This window comes from Rhipicephalus microplus, chromosome 5 (genome assembly GCF_043290135.1).
Source record: "Rhipicephalus microplus isolate Deutch F79 chromosome 5, USDA_Rmic, whole genome shotgun sequence".
Lineage (NCBI taxonomy): Eukaryota > Metazoa > Arthropoda > Arachnida > Ixodida > Ixodidae > Rhipicephalus > Rhipicephalus microplus.
In genome coordinates this window covers 85,732,939-85,745,304 of record NC_134704.1, presented here as the reverse complement: position 1 = coordinate 85,745,304, position 12,366 = coordinate 85,732,939, and the positions used below count along the sequence as shown (strand labels likewise).

Sequence of the window (12,366 nt, the reverse complement as noted above, 5' to 3'; positions counted from 1 at the left end):
TACGCTGCGTACGTAGCGGCGTTGCGTACGTAAGGACGCCACGTTCTGCACAGTGCGCATGCGCAGACCGCAACGCGCACGTATCGCGTTACGTACGCAGCCGTTACGTACGCACGCATGAGATGCGTGCGTGCGTACGTATGAGCTGATCGCGCCGCTCTCGAACAAGTTCGCGACAGCGCGAGACTTCTTTTTGCAAAATGGTGGCATCGAAGGCAAGCACCGACCGCCTCTGTGGCTTAAAATATGGCCATAATCTGGCTATAACACTTGGATTGGCTCACATTGGCTGTCAACACGTGCTTCTATTTTGATCTACCAGATGACGCAACACGCTTCACGCTCGTTACGTACGCGGGTACTACGGCGTACTAAAAGCCGATTAGTGGCAAACGACGCCACGTACCGCGAGACGCTTGCGTGATGCGTACGTAGCAGCATTCCGCAGTACTAAAACTCTCTAATATGACTACATGCTACGCTCATGATGCTCCCGCCACCGTTTGGCTATCTTCATATGTATAAAATTTGGTATTACGTGGCCCCGCCGCTGTGGTCTAGTGGCTAAGGTACTCGGCTGCTGACCCACAGGTCGCGGGCTCGAATCCCGGTTGCGGCGGCTGCATTTTCGATTTAAGCGGAAATGTTGTAGACCCGCGTGCTCTGATTTGGGTGCACGTTAAAGAACGCCAGGTGGTCGAAATTTCCGGAGCCCTCCACTATGGCGTCTCTCAAAATCATAAGGTGGTTTTGAATGTTTAACCACACATATCAATCAATCATCAATTGGTATTACGTGACGCGAATGTATGACATAGGTAAATGACACGTCCAAACATGATAATCATATATTCATGTCACGTAACGACTTTACTACTAGTGACATTCATGATGCGCTCGCGGCCGATTTCCTAGCTTCACATATGCTAAATTTGGTATTACGTCACGTGAATGAATGAGGAAGGTATGTGACTGCTGTAGACATCATAATCATGAGCTGCGTGTCACGTAAGAACATGACTACCTACCACACTCAAGCCGCCAATACACTTCGACGTGACGCGGTGCGCGTGCTCGCCATCGTTCATTTTCTCGCGTCACGCCGGCGTTGCTATGCCAGGCGCCGGTATATACCCGCAGGTGCAAGCCACACTGCGTTGCTTTGACGCATGCTCGTTTGAGTGCGCCCGGCGTCCCTCCATCACGAAGCGAGGCAGATGCAGTGCTGTCTCGGTAGAGCTGCGTAACATCATCGGTGCGATATGGAGCATGTTGATTTCGCGCCGGTTGCCGCTGGACCCCGCCAACGGATGCTGGTCGCACCACTCACTTCTTGCGTCAGACTAGAGACAGAACACAGCAAGCTCAGTGCTTGCTGCCATATTAAAAAGCGCGCGGCGCCGTCTATTGCAAGCGTGGTGAGATAACACTCTGAACTGCCAGGCGAGCAGAGGCTCTGAAAATCAAACGCGAAACTTCACAACTCGAGTCCGGCAGTAAGCATGTTTCGCGCTTTTCCTGTGCTGAACGTTTATGCTGATGTCGTTTGAAACGTCGAGGATACCTGTATCGACAGTCTGGGACGTCTGCAGCACGTGCACTGCAGACTACGGAAGCAGCTTCATCACGTACGTACAACTGCGGTTGAAAGAAACGCGAACAGCGGAAATTCGACTCAGTCGAACTGCGGCGCGCCTTGGCTGTGACAAGGCAGAATTTGTGCTGTAAGCTGGCGTCAACGTAGGGCTAGAATCTGGTTCCAACTTACGATCATTCACCCCATGTGTACGAATTTCCAGTCCTGCCGGGCACTCGGAACACACGCGTGGTGCAAAAGTGCCAGCCAGAACAAAATTTGAAAATACTATGGTGACGCCGGCCTAAAGCGCATAAAGATTTGCCTAGTGACAGTAGTAACCCTCTCATTTCTTTTTTTTCACCCTCCAAATAAATGTGTGAATGGTTTCTCTTCAGGTGGGCTGAGGTTCGTCGCATAGCCCCCCCCCCCCCCCCTCTACCTCTAATATGAATGTGTGGGGCAGCATTTGCGCTCGCCGCCTCATCGTGGCTGGCCGTTTGCCAGCGTGTGCGGGCCTAGGATGCTCGCCTTTGAAACGAGGGGGGCGTGAGACCTGGCTCAGAGTCCGCAAAGAAATTAGTTACGGAGATCTGTCGCACGTAGATTTTTCATCTCTCTTTTGTCGTCCCTAAAAGAAAACCAAATAGTGGTCAAAGTCGCGAGATGCGCGTGAAGTATTTCTACGCCCATGCCATCCCTCCCTGCCTATCTTCCAGCGCGTTCGTTGGGACGAGAGAAGAGAAGAGAGAGAAGAAGGGATGGCCCTGGAAAAAAATGGCAGCATATCCACGGAGTGAATGATGGATAGTGGGATGAGGCATCCGTCCGTCCATTCGTTCTTGCTTCCGTCCGTCCATGCATCCCTCTGTCTGGCCGTCCATGCGTCCATCCGCCCGTCCGCGCGTGCGTCTGTTCGTGCATCTGTCTGTGGGTCCGTTCGTCCATCTATTCAACACTCCAAGTACCACCATCTCGCATCTTTTCATTATATATTCCCCATATAGAAGCACCGCCATCCAGCGGAAATTCCAAGGACTAAACGAGAGGTGGCGCACACACACTTTCTTACGGCTTGCGCTTCGTGCCTACTTCCCACCTTTAACAACCTCGAGTTCATGGTATATACTAGTTCACTGTATTCATGACACTGTGGCCCAACGCTCTCTAAACCTTTTTAAAACCAAGGAGGTTACGCACAGCGAGCGTAACGTAGCAACCATTTCTTGTCAGATGGTGCTCAATGTACATGCCAATGGCTGCTAATGGAGAATGAGAGCCAGGAGAATTCGCTTTTAGTTAACGCACACGCTGCAAATTTTTCATTGTTCCCCAACGCACAGGAGGAATCTCCCACCGGCACCACCTTGGAGGTCAAAGCGTAAGACTGGTTACTCACTAAGACTACGACTACGAGGGACGAACCGGTGCCGCTTTAAGGAGCTTCGCCCCTAAAAAGTTACTTAACGCACGCCTCATGGCTATGAGCAATTTTTCTTGTCTTTTTTTTAATGCGTATCTTAGTGTAAAGAGACACGGTAACACTTTTTGAGCATGGTCAGAAAACGCTACCAATCAGTAGTAGGGGCTCTCGAGAACACTTGAGATAAATATTATAGCACAGCGCAGCCTCGAATCAATTAAATTGTCAAAGTCAGCTAAAAATTGCTTTCTCTTCTATCAAAAAATGATGGAAAGCGCTCCAAAATCACTCATAGAAAAACATCCACAGCCATTGCCTGATTTGAACATGGCGCGCTCTGTCGTTAAAGGGATCGCCGCGGGACGCTGTGACTAGTCTGCGCAGCGCACGATCACACTGTAAAAGCAGCATATTCCAAGAAGAAAAATAGCCGCATATACAAGGAGTGAATGACGATGAGTGCAGCAAAGCGCCCGTCAGTTTGTCCGGGCGCCCGTACGTCCGCGCTTCCGTCCTTGCATCCGTTGATCCGTCCGTCCGTTTGTCCAGAAGTCTGTCTGTCTGTCTGTCTGTCTGTCTGTCTGTCTGTCTGTCTGTCTGTCTGTCTGTCTGTCTCTCTGTCTGTCTGTCTGTCTGTCTGTCTGTCTGTCTGTCCGTCTGTCTGTCTGTCTGTCTGTCTGTCTGTCTGTGAGTCCGTCCGCCCTTCCGTCGTCTGCCTGTCCATCCGTCCATCCGTAAATCTATATAGTGAACACTTTTCATCATATATTCATTATATACAAGTACCGCCATCCAGCCGACATTCCAAGGACTAAACGAGAGATGGCTACCCACTCCTTCTCCTCTTTCTCCTTCTACTACTACTACTACTACTACTACTACTACTACTACTACTACTACTACTACTACTACTACTACTACTACTACTACATACATACATCAGTGACGCACGACGCACGACGCACGGCTTAAAGAGCTTCGCCTCTAAAAGAAAAGAAAATAGTGCTCAATGTCGCGAGATGCGCGTGAAGTATTTCTTTGCCCATGCCATCCCTCCCTGCTTAGCTTTCAGCGCGTTCGTTAGGACGAGAGAAGAGAATGCGATTGCAGCGTACCACAAATCTTAGTAACTTGGCTCGTGCTAGACGGATTCTTAATTTTTTGCGGCACAAAATTCACGAGGAAATAAGCTTTTCTAGTGAACCCATTGCATGGTTACTTGAAAAAAAAGTGTTTCAGGGCCCGTTTAAGTGTGATCACGAATGCGTGGGTGGACACGTGGCAATGTCTGGGGGTGGCCTTGGTGACTGTGCAGCTTACGATACTCAAATCAGGCAATGCTTGTGAATGTGGGCGCGTGGCGCGTTTATTCATATGTATGGCTTCAATTATCAATTGATATGTGTGTATTAAAGCGTCAAAACCACCACATGATTATGAAAGACGCCGTAGTAGAGGGCTCTGGAAATTTCGACCACCTGGGGTTCCTTAACATGCACGCCAATGTAAGCGCACGGACCTACAGCATTTACGCCTCAATCGAAAATGCAGCCTCCAGAGCCGCTATTCGAACCCGCGACCTACGGGTCAGCAGTTGAGTACCTTAGCCACCGTCTGGGCATTTATATGTATGCTCTTATTAGGAAAAATATGAAGAAGACATTTCAACAAGGACGATAGTTATAGCGCGAAAACAGAACGACGACACAAAGGCAAGAAGGACGCGAAGGACACGAGCGCCAACTTCCGAGTTGAAATTTAGCGCTCGTGTCCTTCGTGTCCTTGTTGTCTCTGTGTCATCGTTCTGTTTTCGCGCTATAACTATCATCATGTCATACCAACTAGCCCAAGCTGTCACACTTCAACAATGAATTGTAAATTCAGGCCATGTGCTGCTTTATAAGTTTTGCATGGTGTATTCTCACGAACATCAACCCCCTACGGACGGAGCCTTTTTACCGAAAAATGGCATGTGTAAACAGTAAGTTGAGAATTGAAATTGTGTATACCATTACGTATGTTCCTTGCTTTGTATCAAGTGGGGCTTTTCAGCTACTGCGGTAGCATTTCCAGCCCCTACAACGTCACTCTTTCCTTAGACCAGAAAAAGCAATAATTACCGTGGTACCTTTCAGCGCCATGCGTTGACTTTATTTCTACTGGGTTCCTTTGACAAAATAAGTGAAAAAAAATAGATGTCACCATGCGCAGAAACACACGTACGCGAACTAAAAATAAGTAAGATTCAAACAGGGTCCTTCATCACGTTTCACCCCTTGCAGAACACCGTCTAATTAGGCACGTGTCGACCTGATTCCGGGGCACTGAAGCTCTCGTACACCGTTGCTCTGCAAGGGTGGAAAAACAAGTGCGCGGAAGCAACAGAAACATTGAGGTTCCTTGGCAAAACGTCACGCGGCAAAGTGCACTTCGCGGACGTAGGAAGAGAGAGAGTGGTGAGGGCCAAGAGCAATAAAAACGAAAAAGAAACAGAATGAATACGAAAACCGAGAGAGAAGCATTACAAAAGTCCGAAAAGAAAATTTTTCGAGAGAAAAAAAAGGAAAAGGAACACGCGTTAAATGTATGCCTAGGTATCGTATGCGCGTGGGCACGAATACTGTTGTGGCCGGTGCGGAAGAGGAAGCTCGAAAAACTGCGAACACTTGTGTAGCACCCCGAAAGAAAATACTCGTCGTTAATCTCGCACCACTCGCGCATGCCCCCCAATTGCTGATCACGAGAGCAAAAGGCCCTGGCATGTACTTGCCGCCCGCCTATGCCTCTTTAGTGCCCCGTGAATTATGCGAGTTAGTGGTGGGGCCTAGAAATGAGTCTCGCCAGGGCCTCAGATTGCCTTTCCGCCTGATGAGACCAGTTGTTTTTCGGCTTTTCGCTAACTGGTGGCGCTTCTACAGATGGGCCCACTGTTAAAGGGAACACCTGTATGCTCAGGATGTTTGTATTTCTCTCTCTTACCGAAAACTGTGGCTTATATTGGCACAAGGCTACTGATGGTTGGCTGTTCTTACTCATCTCTACAGACTAGTGACGTGCATGAAGATTGCTCCTTATACACTGGCAATTAGAAGGCCGGAAATGTGTACAGTCTTCATTTCAGCTTTTCTTTAGTTTTTCTTTCACCGTACGGTACTTGAGAATTCAAGTTTTCTTTCAGGGCCACTGTCGATACCAAGAACGCACGAGGCACAGCTTATTCTGATGAATGATACAGGGCCGTATTTTTAGCACTACTATCATAACTTGACATCCAGAATTTGTAAACACGCACGCAAAATTTAAGTGTGGAAACAATAAAGTATAACTGGGAAACGATTTAACCTCCAGCCAAAAGTTCGGGAGGAAATCTGACGTTTCGAAAGTGACTTGGTTCCTTCCTCAGGTGGGGAGTGAGACTAGGTAGCAGCGGCATCTTCAAAGCACTCGCGGGGCGGTTATTGACTCTCTCTCTCTCTCTCTCTCTCTCTCTCTCTCTCTCTCTTTCTCCCTGTTTTGCCGTGGAGCGCAGTTCATGTGTGTACACTGAGAGAAGGGTTCCGAGGGAGCGGTTTTCAGTTTTCCCATTTTCCCAGTTTTTATACCTAACCAGACAGACATCTGTCGAATGTTAACATTCAAAACGTGTAAAGTTAAAATATGAAACTTTATGTAGCTCTGGAAACACTCAATTCCAAAAAAATGCTGCTGTTTTTAATTGTATTGAAATGCTTTCACTGAATAGCATTGAGAGCCCGTTCACAGAAAATATGTGGTGATGGTGGTTGTAAACAAACCTTGAGCGCAAACTGGCTATACACGCAGAAAATACAAACAAGGGTTGTAGCCAAAATCAAACCAAGGTTCGATTGAAAAAGAAAATCAAACAAACACACATATGTAAAAACACACCCATACGCACATGTCAAACAACACCGACACGAAGATAAGAAAATGTTCGATGGACAATCAATAATTTCTCTAATAATGACCATCCCCGAGTACTCCGTGATGCCGGTGCACGATAAAAAAGGCCATATAGTCGAAATTCCGCCGAGTCCTCCATGGTAGCGTCCTTCATAATCATATCCGGTTTTCTGTCGTATAGCGTTATATAAATAATTATTCTTATAAATAAAGGCGACGTTCCCTAATGTCGAGGCGTGTTAGTTTGCACCTTTGGCGGGCGCCGTTGCCGTGATGACGATGACGAGGATTATGATTGTTAGAAATGCACGTGCCATGTTGTGGACAGTGAAGAAAGTTGATGACGTTGAGAGAGACTCACGTGCAGCTTGTGGCTTGTGTGGCGTACTGTGGCCTGTGCGAAATTTGAGTACCCTGTGTGGGATGTGTTTTCTTACATATAAGTGAATTGTTCTTTTATTAAAACACTCGTGTGCTTCAAGAATGGCCCAGAAGTCAACACAATGAATGTGGTGATTACGGACAATGTATGGCTCGTGAACTCTATGACGTGTCGATACGTTCTACGATGCATTTCGTATGACTGAAAACAACCAGCAACCACCGGGAGAACATGCACAGACCCCGTCTTTGCAACTTCAGGTTAGATTCGGTACCGCAAAACACCAGTAATGAAGGCGAAACGAAATTCAACACTCAACAGAGCATGCCATGTATGACAAATAAATATTGTATATCCGCTTTGTTGATCCTTTACAATGGCCTCGTCGTAGTGGTATAGTGGCTAAGGTACTCGGCTCCTGATCCGCAGGTCGCAGGATCGAATCCCGGCTGCGACGGCTGCATTTTCGATGAAGGCGGAAATGCTGTAGGCTCATGTGCTCAGATTTGGGCGCATGTTAAAGAAACTCGGGTGGTTGAAACTTCCGGAGCCCTCCACTAGGGCGTCTCTCATAATCATATGGTGGTTTTGGGATGTTAAAGCCCACATAATAATATATGTTTTACAATGTCACGAGTAATTTACCTACTGCTTCACACCCTCATCCTACTGCTTCACTCACTCATCAAAAAGGGGGTTTGGGTGTCAACAAAGTGGCACGCAGCGTCGACCACTGCCAAGTCGAGAAACCAAGCTTGTAAGAGCTCCACTGGAAGAATGCCAAGGCCGATAGCAACAAAAATAAGTAGGAACACAAAACCGTGTGAAAACAAAAAAGGACTTCCACCTGCACTCTTCATGTAACCAACAATAGGAACAAAAAAATATAACACTCCAACTTAAGGCACATGGCGTCTGTCACTATTGACGTCATAATCCGGGGTAGGCTTCTCTTTAGAACTCAATTGTGGCAGAGTAATAGAAGCAGAGTGCAACAACGGCTTTCTCTCGCTCTCTGACGGACCTTCCATGATTTTTTGCGCGCATCTAGTCTTCTTGGTGGCACCGTTGTGCAGGATGAATAAAAGACTGTACAGGGCTCCGGCTCTGCACGTACCGGGGTTGATAATAGAATCCTTCGGCAGCACACACGCCTAAGCCTCGGATCAACAATTTGGCCGAAAGAACAACCGAGTACGTGGCTTCTGCAGCATGGAAAAGAGATAAATTCTATAGACCAAGCAAAGCACATACAATGACCTTACAGCCGGCATAGAGGAGGAAGCTGAAGGATAGTAGCTACCAGCCGAGATAAGAAGAAACCATTTCTTTCGCCACCAACTGCGTCGTCTTTTTTCTTTTTCCGTCATAGCCATGCAAAAAGTGTTTTTCCTCTGCGCCCCGCCCACCCCCTTTTGTCCTCTGTATGCCGAATCTGCTTCACTTCTTATTTGTATCTCTTGGGCTTTCTCTCTGTTTCTTTTCCCTTCGATCACACCATTACGGTGACCTGCTATCTCTGAGAATGGCTTTACGTGTGGGCGCCCTCATTAGCGTAGCGGTTCAACGCCACCGCCAACACCTTGCGTTCAATTCGATGCATGAGCAGAACCCCGTTATGCCTGCCGGTTACGGTTACTAGATTGTTGTGTGGCAGCAATTATGCTAATTGCCACCACACGTGTCCGTTTTTTTTTATTCATGCGTTCGTGATCTGGTTTCCTGCGTTCGAGTACATGCATTTTACATGCACTCTGCCCGTGTGTCTGTATTTGCTATTTTTCTCCACAGGAAAGTAGTCCGGAAGGATGAAAGTTGATATATGTTTCCCCAGTAAAGCGATTTTTTCCCTACTGGTATAACTGGTAAGACCAACAAGCTTTAGGTGTCATGACGAGAACATAATTATGAAGAAAAATATAAAAAGAACCTTATGTTTCTACCGTGAAATCGGCCTTGGAATCAGTTCTTGTTTGACGAAGGGTAGTCCCATGGCCGAAACATAACAATAAAAAATACATTTTGGACATGCAGGACAAACTTGCCCGGCTCTCGATGAGCATAAATGCTTCCTTGCTTCAGAACTCTATCCGCTTCAACTTCGTGACTACTTGCAAGTAAACGCCAGCGTTTGATCTGTTCAACATCTTTTTCTTTCTCATTTTTGAGAAGCCCACGCGAACATGATGTAAATAAGAGTTCTAATACGTGAATCCACGCTGCAAAACACAATGAAGGAACAGTACACTTGGCTTCTAACAGTATCATTTTCATTAATTTAGACATCGTTGTTAGACTCTGTAAATCACTATGGTACCTCACCAGCAGCCTCTGATACCTCCATGCTTGACATTGCTGTTTCCTTTTACTTGAGCTAATGTATTTGCAAGCCATTTGTATGATGCCGAATGAAACCAATTATTACGGTACACGTGTGCTTAAGCAGGTGAGCCAGAGTTAGCTTCTAGCTATTGCCTTCTCTTCATGTCAATGTTTCGTTTGGTCGCCTGTGGATGGAACGGGTATTTAGGACTGAGGGAGGTCAACATCAACTTCACATCCGTGGAGGAGCAGAATCCACAGCCGAGTTGCTGTTTGTTCAGGACGCTTGTGTTTTTTGTTTTTTCACAGAGCCCGCCGACAACTTTCTGCTTTTGCTCCACCTTTGAAACAATGTTTTTACCAGCAGCTGCATTCTTCTGTGCATTAGCATTTAGATAATATGGAGGCATTCAGACTGACATTTATGAATAGAACATAGTTACTGAAACTCTCATCAGGTGATGAGAAGCTATTCTACCTAAAGGGTAGTATGTCATCAATTTCAGTAATCTAGAATGATTTCCGGCACACTATCCTGATATACGGCCACAGTATAACGAAAAGAAAGAGTATTTACAGCAGTTGTTTTGAATAAAAAAGTAATTAATATAAGTTTACTTCCACCTATGGCGAAAAGTTCGTCTTAACTTCGGGAAGACTTCACCGCCATGGTATCACAGGTGGTAGAGCATCGGACGTGTTATTCGAATGTCGCAGGTTTGGTCCTTAGCCACGGAAAGTTATCATTTTATCAACTTTTATTCTTTCACATTTACACTACATTTACTATCAATAATATCCCTTATACTTTCCTTCGCAGTGTTATCTGTCGGTTCTTATTTATATTGTGTCAAACCAAGCAAAAATCAGCCCTAAAATTTCCAGTTTTTTTTTGTTTAGGCTGAGCTTCTCCACACTTTTTAGCAGATTTCTCCGTAGACTGGGTTGGTGGTACATTTTAATCGTGTAGCTATTCTTAAGCGAGCCTTTATGTCCGGGATTTGTCGTAGAAATAGTGGGCTTAATAATTGGGTAGGTGCCATAGGCATTGAGAAATCCTACTATTCAGACTGGAGTGATAACTATCAGGGCAACAGTCTACCCAAGAACGTGTATTTGCTGCAGCAATGCATGCAACCAATCAGAAAGCTATCATAAACGTGTAAGCACCACAAAAATTATTTTTATATAATGTCTGAATTTGTGTGTCTATGTAGCCACTTTTGTAAAAGTTTGTGCTACTGATGTGTTCTGTTATTTTGCTGCTCCATGTATTTTGATATTTATTATTCAATGTAGCACTTTTTTCTGAGCGTTGTGAAATTTCCCGTAGCCAAGCCACGTCAGGCTAAATGGCTTTTAGCTTCGCTTCGTTTTTCTGTAACTTTCAAGAATTAAATCTGGAATAATTAGAAATAATAATTTGAGTCAGTCTGGAATAGTTGGCAATGAACGGGTCGATCGAGCTGCCCGTTCTGCTCACACTGAAAGCAATCAAATATTCATTCCGCTTTCCAAAGCTGACGCTGCACGAAAATTTCGCATACTTGCTCGCGAGCGCCCCACGTCGCAATGGAACGAGCTACATTTCACGCACGCACGAATATATGCCTTAGACACAACTCTCAGTCTTCGAATTTCTCCAGAACTTCGCTGACGAGACGCTACTATGCTGTGCAGGCTATGGTTGGGTGTCGCATTTACCAATACTTACGCATTCCGCATAGGAATAGCCGACACTGCTGCATGTAACCATTGCGGCAGTGACGAAGCAGCTTGACAAATTCTGTTCGAATTCCCACAGTACTGCTCGCAGATGCAGTCACTATGCAATGCACTGGACCACCTGGACAACCAGACTCTTTCGAAAGAAAGAACCCTGCGCTACCGCCAGGAACAAATGTCGCAGAAAAAGGCTGTGAAGGCGCTTCTGCGCTTCCTGCGTTCAACCTGTCTCTCCGAACGACTTTGATCGGGACGCCTTACTTAAGTGTGAATGTTTTTTTTTCTTCATTTATTTTATCACTGTCTTCTTCTATCCTCTTTCCGACGCTTATTTCCCCACCACTGTACAGGGTAGCAAACGAGTTTTTTATGTTAACCTCCGTGTCTATTTTTTTTATTTATTTTTCTCTCTCTCTCCGCAGATCCCACGTACCTTGGGAATCGATCTAACGCGAAGCATGTGGATGGAAGGTGAATGTGATTTTTTTTATTAAGTGTGACGATATGAAGTGGTGCTAACTATATTTACACAATCACGCAGACAAATACGCTAAACATGCGCGTATGTTTTATAATACAGTTGTTTACAGTTGCCAACAGCAACGTGGGTATTGGCAACACCAGAAGCGATAAGCTGATATGAAGCGCTGGTGTTAGAGCTGGTGCACGCCATCATGGTAGCCCTTAACACTGCTTCAATAATCAACTTCAGCAGATGGCGCCTAACTACAATTTACGTTAACCTGACATAATGGCTGCATCATGGGAGTGCATATGCAAGGCTTATAAATTTGCATAGCCAGTAAGTACGTGCCAGTACTGCAACCACAATTGACGTTACACGAACATTACGGTCTATTTGAATAGAATATCCGAGGCCTGGTGTGGCTCTTTGGTAGAATGCTTCGTGGCCACGCACTATGCTAGGGTTTGATTTCTGCTGGGACCCTGGCATTGCTTGTTTGTATTCGTCCGGTCAATACCTACTGTTGTAGCTTTTTCTTAACACTCAAG

General features: G+C 46.0%; 1 protein-coding gene across 1 annotated transcript in view; it reads left to right on the top strand.

The window, feature by feature from the left end:
* The window catches only part of LOC142817510 (uncharacterized), a 371,141-nt gene extending 359,314 nt beyond the window's left edge, over nucleotides 1-11,827 (top strand). Inside the window, exon 3 of the mRNA XM_075894530.1 lies at nucleotides 11,775-11,827. Coding sequence (XP_075750645.1) covers nucleotides 11,775-11,827 — 53 coding nt within the window. The remainder of the gene's footprint in view (nucleotides 1-11,774) is intronic.
* Nucleotides 11,828-12,366: the final 539 nt, after the last annotated feature.